An 18,878-nucleotide genomic window follows, 5' to 3' on the forward strand; every position below is an offset into this window, starting at 1 on the left:
TTGTTGCCCAGGCTAGAGTGAGTGCCGTGGCATCAGCCTAGCTCACAGCAACCTCAAACTCCTGGGCTCAAGCGATCCTGCTGCCTCAGTCTCCCGAGTAGCTGGGACTACAGGCGTGCGCCACCATGCCCGGCTAATTTTTTCTATATATATTAGTTGGCCAATTAATTTCTTTCTATTTATAGTAGAGATGGGGGTCTCACTCTTCCTCAGGCTGGTTTCGAACTCCTGACCTGGAGCAATCCGCCTGCCTCGGCCTCCCAGAGAGCTAGGATTACAGGCGTGAGCCACCGTGCCCAGCCCATTTTTACTTTTAAAGCAAGAATCATGAGCACTGCACTGTGCTGCGTAACTCTTAGCTGCACAGATAACAGCAATACACAGCTCAACCCTCAAGGAGCTGGGATCCTGTGGGGATGGTGAGAGAAGTACACAGGTGACCACAGTGCAGGCTAGAATGTGTTATCATAAAAGAAGTCCAGAATATCTTTATCTTAGTAAGGGGATCGTGGTAGGCTTCATAAAGGGAAGCAGCAATTGAATTCAGACTATGAAGGAGATAAATAGAATTTCAACAGAGGAGTCACAGGAAGAAGTTTAGATTGGATAAAACACGGTGTTCATGAAGACAAGTGGTTAGAACTAAGATTGGAAGGAAACATGATGAATGTCTGGGTAAGACAAATGACACTCAGACAATGGGTGTTCAAGGAAAGTTTTTCATTAGGCTAATAGTGTAAATGAAGTGACTTTCCAAATATATTGGAAAAGAGCAGGAAGACCACTTAGGCGAGGTGAGAGGCTTGCCTAAGGCTGAACTAGACAATGCCACTGAAAATGGAAAGGGTAGGACGGTTGTATGGACATTATAGGAACAAGGTCTACATGGTTAGGCAAAAAAGAAAGAGAGTCAGAAGTGATGCTAAGGCAGTGTAACAAAGCAGTTGAAAGTTTCACATTCTAGATGTTTGCAGACTTAGGTCTGAGTCCTGCTATTCCAGGAACTAGTTAAAGGACATTAAATAAGTTATTAATCTTACCAAGCTGCAGCTTTCCCATTGAGAATTAATGAGAATGCTGAAATCTACCTTACAGGATTTTGGTGAGGAATCATTAAATATTAATACATATGTGTGCTAAACTCTTAATAACATAATCCCTGATAGGAAGCCCTCAATATATAGTAGCTTCTGGGATTGCAGTTGAAAGTTTGAGTATGAATCACTAGATCAATGGTCCTGTTCGCAAAAAATAAGGAAGTCAGCAGGAAGAGTTTGAGGAGTAAAATATTAAGTTTGATTTGCACTTGTTGAATGTAAGTTAATGACATTGAGATGGAAATGGCCTCAGGCAGCTGAGAGAGTGGAACTGGAGGTGAGCTACAACACTACAACACTAAGGTGAGAGATTTAGACTTGGCAGTCATCCAGACCGAGACCTAACATCTTCCTCCTGCTTTATAAAATATTCATTAGCAGAATCTTCAGCAAATGTAGTCAGTACTAATAGCAAATTACTGAAAATTCAGTTACCTCTGGGAACATCAACCAGAAACCACCCCCCAAAATCAATAGGGAATTTTTTTTACCCCAAACCAAAATTAAATCATGTCCTCCTTATTTGATTATTTAAAAAAAAGATTCCTATATGGTCAGTTTCTGTGGTCAGACATCGTAAGAAGTGTAAAAGTGTAAAAGTTTCTCTCAAAATTACATTAATGTCTTGAAGGCGCTGATCCTGTTGTCTGCTGTCATTGCTAACAGAACTGCATTAAAGAAAACACAGAATAGTAAGTTCTTACAACAGAGTCCAACAGATTATATGTTGGGAAATTAAGTGCTAGGTCAGCTCATTTATTTTTTAAAACTCTTGGGAATTATCCAGTGTATGGGAGTCATTTAAAAAACAACTGTTGAGAAATTAAAGCTTTTAAATCTAGCCCTCTTAGAGAATAAGTACTTTCTTTGTTGGGACCATCATTTGACCTGTCTTTCTAGATAGTACCCAAAATTACATGAAGAAAACACAACATTAAATAGTTATTGATAATCTACTATGCCTTTTTGCTCCCAAAATTCTTATAAGGGAGTGGTCTACACCCTGTACCTCTGATTTTCCCTGCTACTCTCTTGTTCTCCTGCTTTCCCCTTCTGCAATCTGGTTCTCATCCCCACCAATGTGTTACTTTTACAAACAGTAAAAGTGGTCCCCCAGGCCAAATCTGCAAAACATTTATTTCTCCAGCTGCATTCCACCTCAGTCTTCTTCCAAACTCATTTCTTTTGAACAGCAATGCATTATAGGTGGTTTGAGTTTGTTCGTGTTTGTGCTTGTTTGGTTTTTTTCCTTTTTTTTTGGTTTGTTTTTAAAGCAGAGGCTTGACAAGCATCTCCTTTAGCTTCTGACTCTTACTAGCTGCATGACTTTGGCAAGGTGCCTAGTGTTTTGAGCCTCAGTTTCCCCAAAGGTAAAAAATGATTATATCAACAGTTATGATTACTGCTTATGTTCTTGTCACGAAGACTGAAAGGGAAATTGTGTATAAAATATCTGACCCTGGTAGATGCTTACTCTCAGCTTCCAATTTTTTCCTGTAGAACCTTTCCTGAAAAATTGAGCAAATGTTTTTGCAATTTCTGCTCACCACCATAATGTAATACCCTAGAGTACTAGGATTTTTTTCTTTTTCAACCTTTAATCATCTACTACTGCATTCTTTGAATAACAAATAATTTCTCAAGTCCACATTTACTATACAATACTATTCACCACTAAATTTAGGCACTATTTGCTAATCTCTACCAGTTTTTATATTTACTCCATTGAGAGGTCTTAGCTCCCACTTTAGTACTTTCTTGGTTCCTTGTAATGCTTTTGCTTAATGAAACTTAGTTTTTCCAATCTTAATACCCATTTGAATTTATATGTTCTCTTCTTTGTATGTATGAACATGTACTACTTAGAGGGTTTATTGAGACTTATATATGTTACATATCTGATTGAAGTCTCCACATAATCTCTTCTCAATTTCTTTCCTGGCCAATTTAACTCCAGTACACAATTTTTTTTTTTTTATTTTAATGCAGGATATAACTTGAAACTTGTGGTTTTCCACCTACCCACCAGGCTATTTCCCTACCTAGCTAGGCAAGGAACCAGTATAACCAGTATGGGAAGCACTGTGCTTCATTTTACATTTGTGATCAAAAAAGGAAAGATGACTACGATGAAGATGAATCATCCATCAGAAGGACAGAATACCCAGCTTGATTTGTTTAGGGGGTGCTGGGAAATATGTTTTAAAATTCATATAAGAAATATCAAGCTTAGAGACTCATCTCATTTTGAAACTAAAGAAAAATAAACTGTATGTTGTTAATTATAAAAATACACTATCTTTATGTTTTCCTGTAAGGCAATATATTTTATAACAAGAACTTTACTTTGGCAGGATAGCTATAAGAATTTTTTTAAAGAGTAGTTAAATTTCTTGCATACCAGTTCACAGGCACAAGTAAAAGCCATTTAAGGGCCCATTCATTAAAGAAGTAATACCAATCTTAAACATTCAGAGATTAGAGGAAGAAGGAACATTTTCTAACTCATTTTATGGGGCTAGCTTAACCCTGATATTAAAATCACTTAAATATGACAGTAAAGCCAAATGTTGTTTATGAAAATAATATGCAAAAATACTAAGCAAAATGTTAGCAAATAAAATGCAATGATATAGAAAAAAAAGAGAATACATTATTAATAACTGGGAATATTACAGCAATTCATTTTTGTACGAGTAAGTAAAAATCCTTTTAAAAGTCATGCACTAGCCTGTAATCCCAGTACTTTGGGAGGCTGAAGTGGCAAGATTACTGGAAGCCAGGAGTTCAAGACCAACCTGGGCAACATAGTCAGATCTTGTCTCTACAAAATACAGAAAAATTAGCCAGGTGTGGTGGTGGACACCCATAGTCCCAGCTACTCAGGAGGCTGAGGCAGGAGGATTGCTTGAGCTCAGCATTTCGTGATTGCAGTGAGCTATGATGATGCCACTGCACTCTAGCTCAGGCAACAGAATGAGACCCTGGCAAAAAAAAAAAAAAAAAAAAGTCCTGACTTGGGTGGGGCAAAGGCAATATATGTAAGCTAAGCATTTGTACCCCCTGTAATATGCTGAAATTTTAAAAAGTGCAAAAAAAAAAAAAAAGAAAGAAAGTCAAGCACTTGGTTATATATGTATTAATTCCGGTGAATTTTTTAAAGTTACCATTACAGCTTGTTTCTTCTAAATCGTTAATGAACCAATAATGCCTTCATTTTATAAAGCTGGAATAATTTTTATTGCCAAAACATGTAGGGATCAATTTTATATATGAACACATATTCAAAAATTCTAAATAAAATATTAACAAATGCAGGCCTTTAAGTATTAAAAGAATGTTACACCATGATCAAATAGATTTATTCTGAGAATACAGAGAAATTTCAACATAAGAAAAACTACAATTCTCCACATTAACTAGATAGATGTCAGTCTATCTATCTCACAGCAACCTCAAACTCCTGGGCTCAAGCGATCCTCCTGCCTCAGCCTCCCAAGTAGCTGGAACTACAGGCGCATACCATGACACCTGGTCTATTTTTATATTTTCAGTAGAGATGGGGGTCTTACTCTTGCTCAGGCTGGTCTTGAACACCTGAGCTCAAGTGATCCTTCCACCTCGGCCTCCCAGAGTGCTAGGATTACAGGTGTGAGCCACGGTGCCCAGCCTCACATTTTCTTTATTCATTTGTCTGTTGATAGACTTAGGCTGAATCTGTATCTTTGCTATTGTGAATAGTGCTGCAATAAACATAGGAGTGCAGGTATCTCTTTGATATATTGATTTGTCTTTTTCTGGATAAATAAGCAGTAATAAGATTGCTGGATCATATGGTGGTTCTATTTTTAGTTTTTTTGAGAAATCTCCATACTGTTTTTTGAAGTGGCTATACTAATTTATATTCTCACCAACAGTGTATAAGAGTGTTCTGTTTTCTCCACAAGATGGATTAGATTTAAATGCAAAGGATAAACAGTAAAATTATTAGAATAAAACTTAGGAGAATTCTTATACAACTTTGCAGTAATGGAGATCTTCCTAAGCAAACAGGGAAATCCAGAAACCATAAAAAAGACAGACATTGTAAGTCAAAAAGCATCCTGAATGAAGTCAAGACATAAAAAACTGGGGGAGGGGGAATATTTTACTTAGATGACAGTCAAAAAAGTTACTATTCTTAATATAAAAAGGCTTGGAAAATTGATAAAATTATTATAATTAAATAGAAAAATGGACAGAGGATATGGACAGTCTAATTTACAGAGGAGGAAATACAAGTGGCCAATAAATATAAAAGATGATCACTCCATAGTGAAGCTAATGCAAATCAAAACAAAAATATGTAATATTTCACCTATAGGAATTATAAATTTTTGCAAGAGTAACATCATGCACAGATGAAGATATAGAGAAATAGACACTTTCATGTATTTCTAGTAGAAATGTGAATTAATCAAACTTTTACCAGCCTGAGCAAGAGCGAGACCCCGTCTCTACTATAAATAGAAAGAAATTAATTGGCCAACTGATATATATATATAAAAAAATTAGCCGGGCATGGTGGTGCATGCCTGTAGTCCCAGCTACCCGGGAGGCTGAGGCAGAAGGATCACTGGAGCCTAGGAGTTTGAGGTTGCTGTGAGCTAGGCTGACGCCACGGCACTCACTCTAGCCTGGGCAACAAAGCGAGACTCTGTCTCAAAAAAAATAAATAAATAAATAAAAAAAAAATAAAAAAAAAATAAAAAAAAAAAAAAACTTTTAAGATGGTACTCTTACATTGCTGGTGGGACTGCAAATTAGTACAACCTCTGAGGGAAAGAATTTGGAGATACCTTAAAGAGCTAAAAATATAAATGCCATTTGATCTAGCAATAGTGCTATTAGGCATCTACCCAGAGCAACAAAAGACATTCCATAATAAAGACATCTGCAGTCGAATGTTGATGGCAGCACAATTCACTATTGCAAGGATGTGGAAACAACCAAGTGCCTAAGTCAATCCATGATTGGATTAATAAAATATGGTATATGTATACAATGGAATATTACTCAATTACAAAAAACGATGTTGATCTAGCACCTCTTATATTTTCCTGGATAGAGCTTGAGACCATCCTCCGAAGTGAGGTATCACAAGAATGGAAGAATTAGGCACCACATATACTTGCCATAAAATTGGCACTAAGTGATCAACACTAAGGTGCTCACCCAGTAGTAATATTCATTTGGGATTGGGGGTTGGGCGGTGGGTAAACTCACAACAAATGGACGTGGTGAGTGTTGTAGAGGGGAAAGGGCATGCCTCAAATCATGGCTTGGGTGAAGCAAAGTCATAACATGTAACCAAAGTGTTTGTACTACTATAATATCCTGAAATAAAACAAACAAACAAATAAAACATGATAATCTATTTATATGTATTTAAATTTAAAATACATAGGCTAGGTATGGTGACTCATGCTGCAATCCCAGCACTTTGTTAGGCCGAGGAGGGAGGATGTCCTGCTTGAGGCCAGGAGTTCAAGACCAGCCTGGACAACATAATGAGACCTTGTCTCTATAAAAAAAAAAAAAAAAAAAATTAGCTGGGTAGAGTGGCCCACGCCTAGGCAGGTGTCCCAACTACTCATGAGGCTGAGGGAGGAGGATCACTTGAGCCCAGGAGTTCAAGGTTACAATGAAGTATGATTGCACCACTACATACTAGCCTGGGTGACAGAACAAGAACTGTTTCTAATAAAAGAAAAAGAAATAAAATACACAAACTGAGATGTTATTAAAATATATTAAGATATCTTAAAACAAAAAGAAGTAAGACAGTATGTATAATTCCTTTTTGTGTAAAATAAGATAACAGATTCAGTAGATTTTGTATCAGAGTAGGTTAGCTGCTTTAAAAATAGACTAAAACATAAAACAGCTCAAAGGTTATGCTAGCTAAGTTAAGGGAAAGGGTGGGACATTTTATGGACTAATCTTGGAAGTGGCACATATTACTACTACTCATATTTAATTGACTGGAACTCGATCACATGAGCACACACAACCACAAAGTAGGCTGAGAAATGTATAGCTGTGTGCCCAAGAGGAAAAGGAGAAGAAATGTTTAGGGGACAGTTAAAAGTCTATGCTATAGAGAAATAGAAATAGCGGGATATTAGATATGATAGATGATAAATATATATATATATATATATATATATATATCAAGCTCATGTAGCTGTACTTGCAGCTATCCTACATAAATTCAGTATAAACATGATTTTTATGTCAGACAGAAATTATAAGAAACTCTTAATAAAGGTTATGTTATTTATAACCAAACAAAGGAGGGTGAGACTTTTGTTTTATTTTACACATTTCTCTGGACTATTTGCATTTCTTAACCTTATAAATTATCTTTTTTTTCCCCAAAAAGTTAGCTATAGGATTTAAGTAAAGAGATTGGGCCCCACTTTTCTTCCTTGTTTTGCTATGTACTTAAATCATATATTTATAATAACTAATAAATATAAAGAAGTATATAGTGAATAATAATGACTGCACTCTTAAAAATTATTAAGAACTTTGAAGAGCTTTTGTTTATATGTGTTAAATCTACTAATATTTTTTGCACTGGAATTTAAAACTGAGAAATTTAAACTTATTAACTCATTTAAAAATAATACACCTACCACATGTTAACACAAATAATTTATGAAAACTCTATATTTTCACAAAACAAAAAAACATTTGGTAAGAAGAGTGGTACTGTTTTATATTTTTATAACTCTCCAATGGCTGGCTTAATAAAATATAGTTTGATTCTTATACTGGCTTCAGCATTCAATATGTTGCTGTGTGTTATATTAGTTGACATTTAGATCCAGCATCATACAGATATTTAGTTGGAAATCATATGGAGATTTAGTTGGAAGTTTATTACTTAAACATAGTTTGGATAATGGAAAGATTATTTTAATAATATTTTCAGATAGTTTTGATATTCTTTTTTTTTTTTTGGTACTATCTCAAAACTAGACAAGTGGTTCTTTATTAAAGGTTAGTTGCAATATAGAATATGAAACCATATCAATGAACATTTTGTATTGTTAAAGTTTTTATTTTGTGATTTGAGTGGATTTTTTTCACCCATTCATAATTTTGTAATATAAATCATTGATCATTTGTAAAACATTGGTTTACTGAGTTATGCAGATCTTCCAAAAGTTGATACAGTTCCTTGAATAATATAAAAAAATCAAATTCATTAATATCTTCACTGATGCTCATAATAGGGGATAAAAGTTTCCCAAAATTGCTTGAAAGGTTATATTTTATCATCAGCAATAAATGCTGTGAGTTGTTTTCCTGGAAGTGACAATTTTACCTCATTTTCAAATCTTATTTCATTTAATTTCAAATATCAAAAATCTGAATAACTACAGTTTTTCAGTCTTCATGGAATAAGCAACTAGTTTTAAGCTCACAATTTAATCACACAAGTGCTTCTCCTCATGCTTCAATAGGATGCAAAGGCTTCATGCAGTCTTCCCATTACATCCCCAGAATATTGGTAAGACGTGTACTCAAGGATGGAGACTAAATAAAATGAATTTTACTGCTTCATCAAGGACATTCTTCAGTGAAGACATTTTTTTTTTTAACTGGGAGTACCTGGAAGTAAAGAATACTTTGACTACCAGTACAGTTTGGTGGGACTGCCTTGATTCATACTAAACAGCCTAAATTTGGATTCAGTAACACCATCCACTTAGCTGTGTGACTTAGGACACATTTACTTAATTCTACTAAGCCTTGGTTTCCTAATCTGCAAAATGGCGATAAAGTACCTTTCCACTCTCATAGGTTTTGTGCAACACATGTGTGAAGGAGAATGTCTAAATGCCATGCACAATGCCTTGACAAAATTTAAGTGCCCAATATATAATAGATGGATTTTAAATACAGACTATAGTTATTAATAAGAGCAGCACTTGGATGAAAAGAGATTCTAACTATTGTCACAACCCACTGGGGGAGTTGGCTGTCAGAGTTAGAAATGAAAACAGTTTTATGATACCCTTACTGTGTCTTTTGTCTTTTTATCTGGGAAGAAATCCAGTTGCATCACAATGACTTGGCTATCTGGATCTTTGTTTCTCATCTTCCACAGAATGATAATAGAAAGCAATGAAGAGGCAAAACCAAGGTGGCCCAGATTACAGGAAGAAGCTTATTACTTACACATACCCTGGGTAAACATACTCCCAGCCGTTTATGGACCTGATTGAAACATATATGCCCCCAAGCCATTCTTAAATGGAATGTTGAAGGGCTGCATGATATTAGGAAACATTTATTGAGCACTCTAAGTTCCTCTGAGAAAAGCACTTTGTTTAGATTCTTATATTTGACCATGAATCAATGTTTACATTTTCAGTAATAATACACAGTATTATTAGTTGAGAATGGTCATTTCTGGATGATGAGATAACAGCTGATTTCTATTTCCTGTTAATGCATATTTTTTAGGTTTTCCTCCACCAGCATTTTCTGTTTACTGTTAAAACTTATTTATAATTTTTTTAAAAGAAAAAAAAAATATCACAGCTTGATTTATAGTGTTTTTATTGCAATTTTGCACAGCATTTGAAATTTCAAAGAATTAGTTAAAATTTGAAAAGAACAGAGCATTCACCTTGGCAAAGGGAAAAAATAGACTTCACTGTCTATTTTGAATGGTTTTAACCATTCATCCACACCTTTTAGAAAAGAAGGATTGCCTACCCAAAAGCCATCCTTTTAATAACACAATACAAGTGTTATACCAGGCAGTAAGCACTGTGATTAAACATGTGCAAAAGCTCTGCCGCCCATTGGCTATTTGCTCTTGCCTTAACAAAGAGCACTCAGATCAGTCATGGAACAGCCTTCAGTGCAGCACAGAGTCTGTAAATCTTGTCTTGACATCACTGACTTTCGGATCTTTGACTCCCAAAGCCCTTCAGTGGGGATCTGTCCACCCTGAAGACGGTCCTCCCCTGAGGCATCCACCCACGGATGGTTTCGTGCTGTGTTTTCCTCGGAAACCTCATGTTTATTTGGGAGCTGGAAGACGTTTCCTCTCTCAGCTGTACGGAAGAGAAAAAATAATACATCCTTAGAGAGCTCCTACAAAGATGGCAGCATTCTACACTCAGGAAAATGAATTGGATTTCTAAAATGAAATTGAATCCTACATGTAATTTTTTTATAAATGTTGGTCTGGTTGCAGAGAAATTAGACATTTTGGGGAGAGCTCAAATATCTCCACTCTCCACATATTACAGAGGAGGAAACTTTAGTGCAGAGCTTGAGTGAGCCAGTGTCACTCTGCTAGCGAGAGCCAAATCAGGACTTGATTTCTCTTACTGGCTTCCTCTGCTCCATGACCAGCAACTTCCAAAGTTATTAGTTATGTGCTATAAACAAGAAGCACACACACAAAAACCAACCCTGTGTATGCCCTGCAAAGCTGATCAGCAAGGAAGTAGAGATTTAAACCTGTATGTCTGAAAATCAAAAATGAGCCCCACAGTTTTTATCTTAGTGTTGCCCCCAAAGTTCACATATAAGCTTCTTTCCTTCAATTTGGTTCCAACTTACTTCTCAATGCCTTAGCACACTAGCAAGCACCAAGAAAAATTAGGTGAATGAATGCTGGTTGGTAAAACTAGTAAGTGATCAGGCCGGGCGCGGTGGCTCACGCCTGTAATCCTAGCTCTTGGGAGGCCGAGGCGGCTGGATTGCTCAAGGTCAGGAGTTCAAAACCAGCCTGAGCAAGAGCGAGACCCCGTCTCTACTATAAATAGAAAGAAATTAATTGGCCAACTGATATATATAAAAAATTAGCCGGGCATGGTGGCGCATGCCTGTAGTCCCAGCTACTCGGGAGGCTGAGGCAGAAGGATCGCTCGAGCCCAGGAGTTTGAGGTTGCTGTGAGCGAGGCTGACGCCACGGCACTCACTCTAGCCTGGGCAACAAACCGAGACTCTGTCTCAAAAAACAAACAAACAAAAAAAAAAACTAGTAAGTGATCAGATAAATAATGTATGGGAAAATACTCTGAAAACCTGGAAAGATGTAATAAACAGTGTTATGATTTCTTTGGTATCAAAAGGAGATAGCCTTTATACAGACATCCATTCCACTGTCCCATGTGTTTCAGAGATATTCCAAATGCATTTTTTTCTAGTGCATTTTAGTTTGCTATTCCAGAGTTTGATGTAAATCCTGGTAAATTACTCTTAAAGCTCTTAAGATTAAAAAACCCTTATTATTTTTGTTAACAACTAGTAATATGAGCTTGAACATTAAAGTGTTAATAGTAAATTCATGATTTTTCAGGACATTAGCCCACCCCAGTATGAACACTGTGAGTCATTTTCCAAAATGTTAAATGTCATTTTAAATTAAATTGAAACTTTAACAACATTTGTGGTTGCAATACTTATACAATCACATTTTTATTTTTTAACTTTTTATTATAAAACATGGGCAATATAACCAATTATTAAAACAGAATCTTAAGCAAGGCACAGAAAGACGAATATCACATAATCTCACTTATATATGGAATCTAAAAAAGTCAAATTAAAAAAAGTAGAGAGGAGAGTGAGGTCACCAGGGGCTGGGGGCTGGGGGCAGGGTGGTTGGGGAGGTCAAGCGTGGTCAAGGGTACAAAATTTCAGTAAGACAGGAGGAATAAGCTCAAGAGATTTATTTATTGTACAACATGGTGACTGTAGTTACTAACAATGCATGTATTCTTGAAAATTGCTAAAAGAGTGGATTTTAAGTGTTCTCATTATAAAAATAATGATAAGTATGTGAGGTAATGCCTATGTTAGTTAACTTGATTTAACTATTCCACAATGTATACATAGTTCAAAATAATATATTGTATACAATAACTATATATACAATTTTTGTCATTTAAAAAATAAAACAAAATAATAAAAAAGAGTATTTTAAATAATAATATAAGATTAGCAGGAAGAATTCCAGTAAAACTTCTGAGCTATTTGAATCAGAAAATTAAAAAATGCAGAGAAGTCAGTCACTTCACTATTTCTGAAACACATTCAGTTTATTTCCACCTTCAAAATTTGAATCAGACAATTCCTACTGCTAGAATTCCCACTCTGTTTCATCCCCATCCCTCATAATTCCCCAAATCCTGCATGTCCTTCAGGGCCTCCGTCAGTTACCACCGCCTCCATAATGCTGTCATTTATGACAACAGCCCATCGCCTTCTTTCCCACCTAAGACTCAGTAGAGAATAAGAAAGACCTTGGCTCTTGAAGCCCGAGAGACCTGATTTGCTTCCTAGCCATGCTGCTTGCCAGCTGGGTGAACAGTTTTCTCCTTCGGTGGTAATTTTGCTTACTTCCCCGGAGCCTTATCGGAGACCTCAATGAAATGTGGCACATGAAACTTCTGGCACTTAATAAGTGCTCAATAAAAGCCAGACCCTTCCCTTGCATCCTTATCTAACACCTGCCTGATTTCCAATTTATCATATTCTATAATCATCTGTGTGTAAAAATCTTGCTACTCCAACATGCCCCTTGACATCACATTCTTCTCCTCGCCTCCACAGTACCTGCCTTAGGTGCCGAGCGCACTGGAGCAGTTATGCAATCAAATCATTTCCAGCAGGAGACTAAAGAAAGAAGTACTTATTTTTTGAAGAGTAGGTAGCATGCTCACCTCTTTCCCAAGCTAAATTCAGTCTATTTTGTTAATTAATCTCCCAAAATGACATAGAAATGGCTCTTAGAGTAAGTTACTAAAATAATTGTTTTTAAAAAAAACAGCTTGAAAAAAAAAATAAAAGAAACATGTGAAAGAAAAATAAAGGCGTTAACATTACCTTGCTGAACTTGAGGGATCCCCTCCAGGTGCCTTCTCCACCTGGAGCTAGCGCAGATGTACACGACCGTTCTTACGTAGTCTGGCCCGCAGAGCCGCACAGACCCCTTGCTCCTCGTTTCGACCATGGCAGATAGGACAGACAGTAGAAACAGAGTGAAAAGGAAGCCCTTCATCTTGCTGAGGATTGAATGAGAAAATCTGCTAAGGTGAATATTGCCAAATCAAGTTTTGGAGTTAACTTCACTCTCTCGGCCAATTTATACTAACTTTCCTGACATTTTATTGGTCAGAACCTCCTTTTAACGATATTTGCTAAGCACATAGTTTGCATGGTAAAGTTTTGGAATATGGTTTTATGATTATTGTCAGTTATTCCGTCACTCCTGAGCAGCATCACTTACCATTAGCTGCATCTGTGAGAGGAACAGATGCTCTCTTGGAAGGCATCATGGAAAAGTCATGGAAGTAGCCACGGATAAGTTTCAATTTCAGCCTTGCCACTTACTGAGTGACATAGGGCAAGTTTTAAACTCTTCAAATCTCCATAACCATATCTCTAGAATGGGAAAACTCATTGCAGAAGGGTTTTGTGAGTATTAAAAGCAAACATCTATGTCAAAGCCATGAGAAATAACCCCTAAGAATGCAGGTTCTTGAGTCCTGGGTTTGAATCCTGGCTCCCCACTTACCTGATCTAGGATCTGAAGCAAACTACTTAAGCATCCTTCTTTGTAAAATTGTGCTAATGATCATAACTATGTCATAGAGCTAATGAGATAATGTATTTGCAGTTTGATGCAAAAAACAGTCAATATTTGTTGGTCACTTCATCCCTCACCATCAGCATAGACTAGAAAGATAACTTCTCTTCAGAATTCTGAACATCTCTAAACTGGAATCTTCCTGGTCATTCTTCACCTATAACTTGGGTATACCTTTCTCAACACATATTTCTATGATACTAGTAAGCTGAATCCATAATCTCAAATAACTAAATAAAGAAATTTCTCTTTTAGGAAAACCTCCAAAAACACTAGTTCTTAAAAAGCTCTTACCTAAACTGAGAATGCTGGAGTTTGAGATCTTAAAGAGCTGTTGACTCAGTTTTTAGCAAGTTGAACAAATAATTGTTTAAATTATGTGGAATCTTTGTGATCCCTGGTTGGAAAAAAATCACTACCATCTGTGGCAAAGATCACATCACCAATACTTCTTGACTATTGATTTCTTGATTGCGAAATGACTGTTCTTCTATAGGGAAGCTGGAAAACAAAATAATATATTCTCTGACTCTGAAAAATGACAAAAAATTGTTTAAAAGAATCTTTTCTCCATCACTCTGGCTGTAATATGAAGAATGGATTAAGGGAGGCAAGACTTGAGGCAGGAGAAACAGAGAAAGGCTGTTGCAGTAATTTTGATGAGATATGATAGTTGCCTAAACTTGAGGCCATGGCAGAGAGGAAGGATAGGGCAAATGTGTATTCAAAAGATAGGATGGTTTGGTATTGATTGAGTATCAGGGGCAACAGACAGCCATCAAAAATGGTACCTAGATTTCTGGCTTGCACAACAAGAAGGTGTGTGTGTGTGGGGGGGGGCCATTTGCTAAGAAAGGGACCAAAGAATCAGGAATGGTTTTGTCACCAGAAACAACTACTCCATCTTTTGATGGGTCAAAATCAGTCTTTGATCAACTGCAGAGGGACATCTGCATCACCATGCCTAGCACATCCACAGCATCAGCAACTATTCAGCCATGTATTGTCAAATTTCTTCCCTTCTTTGGAGACTTATATAGCCTATCTTGACAAATGCCAGTTTTAACACAGCACTGCAGAAAAGATATGGTCAGTGGCTATGGACTGAGCTTCTGCACAACTCAAGAGAAAAATATGCAGCAAAGGGACAATCCCTACCCTAGATGTCAGATGGACTGTGGTATGAATCCTGCTATCACCACCACTTGATTTCCCTAGGCTCAAAATAATCCCCTCTTCTGCCAGCTCTTAATACCTCATCAGGGTTAATCTTAATTTGGGATGCAGATGCAAGACTTGAGCTCACCCTATGACCAAATGGAGGCAAGCTAATCAGCTAGGTAAGTTACCCAAATGAAAAAGCTAATGACAATGATGAAAGGCCTAGATGTGGAGCTTTGGAATTGGGAGCTTTATTTTCTGCATTTATAAATTGAGAGGGTTGAATTGAATTGCTCAAGAGCTCTTCTGAACTTGGAATTCTAAGTCTTGCTTCAATTGTCTGATTATGTTACTCCCACCTCAGAAACCTTCAGTGGCTTGCCATTGCCTACAGAAGACAATCCAGATGATCTGGCATTTAAGGCTCTCCATTCAGGTCCCCAAACATCACTCTTTCAGCATACCTCAAGGTCCAACCAGAGAGCACAATCAAAATGAAAACAAATCTTTCATCTTCGGACCAGCTAGCTTGCTGCTTGCACCTGTCACTGGAGCACTTCATCCTTTTTGTTTGGAAGGTGACATTTCTTATTCATGTCATTTGTAACTCAGTGTCTGTGTGGCTTTTGATATGTGTCTTAGTCCATTTGGGCTGCTATAACAAAATACAAGAGACTGAGTAGCTTATAACAAGACATTTCTCACCATCCCGAATTCTGGCAAGTCCAAGATGAAGGTGCCAGCATGGGAAGTTTCTGGTGAGAACCCTCTTCAGAGTTGCAAACTGTGAACTTCTCACTGTGTCCTCACATGGTAGAAGGGGCAAGACTCTCTGGGGTCTCTTATAAGGGCACTGGTCCCATTTATGAGGGTTCTGCTCTCATGAAGTATTCACCTTCCCCAAATCCCACCACCTAATTTCATCACCTTGGGAGTTAGGATTTCACCATATGAATTTGGGGAGATACAATATATGATTGTTTTCTCTGAGTTTTAGATTGTCCATCTGTGAAGAGATAATAATCTGTGTTTTATAATGTTATTATGAAGATGGAATGAATTAACATAAGTATAGCACCTATCATAGTATATGATGCTTAATAAATACTCAATAAATTAACAATGTCATGAGCAAGGGAATAGAAAATGTTATTTTTTGGTTGAGATTAGCTACGGTGGATGGTTTTTCTGTACAACTCTCAATTTCAAAACTAGCAATAAATTTGTACTTCTGGAGTCTTTTTCTTTCCTTCCTTTCTTCATTCTTTCCTTTCCTTTTTTCTTCCTATCATCTTTCCATAAAAAGCTCTAATAAAGTAGAGCCTTAGGGTACTATTTCTTCAAGATATGAGTCTTTGCAGATGGTCTTGGAAAATGAAAATAAGGAAAGGACCCTATGTTAATAGTCTCTTTGAGATTAATAATGCATGTTAATATAGAAAGGGCTCAGAGAAGTCTTATAGTTAGAAAATTTCTCTAACTTTGTTTAATTCAATGTTTCCCTAACTTATTTGATCCTGGAAATTCTTTCACTATGAAATTGCCTAACAGCTGGAATTGCCATGAGTTTCTAGAGTAGACATATTTCTAGTTCTCTTCTGTCCAGGCACATGGTTAAGATTATATTTTCCTGCTCTTTAAAATTGGGCATGGTCATGTGACATATTTTAGCAAATAAAATGTGAATGGAAGTGAAATATGTCATTTCTACCTGAAATTTAAGGATTGATGCATGATTCTTTATTCTTCCTCTCCGCTGCCTTGGTGGCTAACAACATTTCTGAATTGAAACCTGGTCATTGAGTCAGAACACTCAATGGTGCAGAGCTGCCTACTGACCTGTAATGAACATGTAATATGAATGTGAAAAGGAACCTTTGTCATTTAAAGCCACTGAGATTTAGGGATTGTTGGTTATGACAGCATAACATGGTTTATCTTGACCAGTATAATTATCTTAAAGTTATTTACATCTTACAGATATAGACAATGTTTATAATGATCCAAGTTTACAGATCAAAGCAAAGCAAATTCAATTATTTAGCCTTAAAATTGGAATTAATGATCACATGTTCAACATGATTGATTATATAAAGGTCACAATTAATGGGAACCAAAAATCCAAATTAACATCCAGAGAGTAGATTCAGTAAATATATCTTTCACTTATATATTATGCCATTTATTGAGGAACTATGGCCACAGTATGCCTAATAGATGGTGTTGGGAGCAGGTTGGCTTGAATTATATGTACTATGTATGTCATCAGATTTGGGTGATCAGATCTCAATTCTGCCATTTAATTAATGTGTTTGAGACCTTAGAACATATTTTATATCTCTCAATCTAAGTTTCTTCATTTGTAAAATAGAGATAAGATACTGACTTCATTAGAATAACTATAAGGATTAAATTATGGCAAGAGTGCTCATCAGAGTCTCTAGCACAAGGGGAATTTTCAATAAATTGGCCACTGATTATAATTATAATGGTGATAATTCCAACACATAGTGCCTAGTAGCCTTGGTATTAAGATGCTTGAGTTTTAGTATTGCTACTCTGGTGTCTAGAATTAGAGACCTTAAGAAAGTATTTAAACTGCAATTTGATTTTCTAATTTGTTACATTGAAAAATATCACAGGATCAATTAAGGTAATGTTAATTATAGCTTTGATAAATTACAAAGCATATCACATGTAATTATTTTATGGTAATGATGATTATGAGATCACTATATGTACATTCATTAGCAAACACTAATTTATTTTTTATTAGTTTCTAACACAAAGTTAGTACCTGCTCATCTTTGGCTAATACTCATTCTTAACGCTTCTAGATGGAGTTTTCATCATGGCACAGCTATCCATCTGCCTATTCCTGGGAGTCAAGCACAATTCCTCATTCTCTCACTCTCCATCGACTAAACCATCTCCATACACAAACATCCATTAAATCACCAAGTCTCATCTAAATTCCTCTGTAATCCACCTACTGCTCTCTATCCCCTCCACCAGGACTTCAACTTTCACTTGCCTTACTACCATGGCCCCTCAATTGGCCTTGCCATCAATCCATTTTCCACACTGCTGCCAGAATGATCCTTCTAAAATATGTGATTGTTATCCACCTTTAAAACTGTCCAATAGTTTCCCATTTCTCTCAAGAAAAAGTCTAAATTTCTTTAACATGATCTACAAGACATTTCATAATCTCACCTCTTTCTACCTTTTCAGGTTCAGCTATTTTAGATACCCTCAAAACTCTAAATGGTTCAGGTATACCAAACACCTTACAGATTTTGAAATTCCATATTCTCTCTCTCTTCAGGCCTTTACACATACCGTTTCCTCCACTATTTAAATCTGATTCGCTTCTACTCTTCATGTATCTGTAGAATGGGTAGTGAAATAACCATTATCTAGATAACGTTTTGCATAATTTTAATGGATTAAACTTTCTTACCACTCATTATAGTGATATTTTTTTTTTTTTTTTTGAGACAGGATCTCAGTCTGTCACCTAGGCTGGAGTGCAATGGTGTGATCATAGGTCACTACAGCCTCGGACTCCTGGGCTTAAGCAATTCTCCTGCGTCAGCCTTCCAAGTAGCTAGGATGATAGGCATGTACCACTACACTCAGCTAATTTTTTATATTTTTATAGACACAGGGTCTTGGTATGTTACCCAGGCTGGTCTCAAACTCCTTGCCTCCTTTACAAAGAAGGAAATTCTGCCATTTGTGACAACATGAATGAATCTGGAGGACACTATGCTAAGTGAAATAAGTCAGACACAGAGAGACAAATACTGTATGATCTCACCTGTATGTGGAATCTTACAAAAAAGCAAACTCACAGAAACAGACTAGAACAGTGGTTGCCAGAAGCTAGGGGGTGGGTGGGAGAAATGTTGGTCAAAGGGCAAAAACTTTTAGTTATGATGAATAGGTTC

General features: G+C 36.5%; 1 protein-coding gene across 1 annotated transcript; it reads right to left on the bottom strand.

The window, feature by feature from the left end:
• Nucleotides 1-9,658: 9,658 nt before the first annotated feature.
• On the bottom strand, nucleotides 9,659-16,967 carry INSL5 (insulin like 5). The gene is made up of 2 exons (XM_075999219.1): nucleotides 13,002-16,967; nucleotides 9,659-10,216 (listed from the first exon to the last, which is right to left on the bottom strand). Exons 1-2 carry the CDS (start codon nucleotides 13,174-13,176, stop codon nucleotides 9,981-9,983), a joined length of 411 nt encoding a protein of 136 aa, XP_075855334.1. The 5' UTR covers nucleotides 13,177-16,967; the 3' UTR covers nucleotides 9,659-9,980.
• Between the last annotated feature and the right edge of the window lie 1,911 nt (nucleotides 16,968-18,878).

The sequence above is a fragment of the Microcebus murinus genome, chromosome 2 (assembly GCF_040939455.1).
Source record: "Microcebus murinus isolate Inina chromosome 2, M.murinus_Inina_mat1.0, whole genome shotgun sequence".
NCBI classification, from domain to species: domain Eukaryota; kingdom Metazoa; phylum Chordata; class Mammalia; order Primates; family Cheirogaleidae; genus Microcebus; species Microcebus murinus.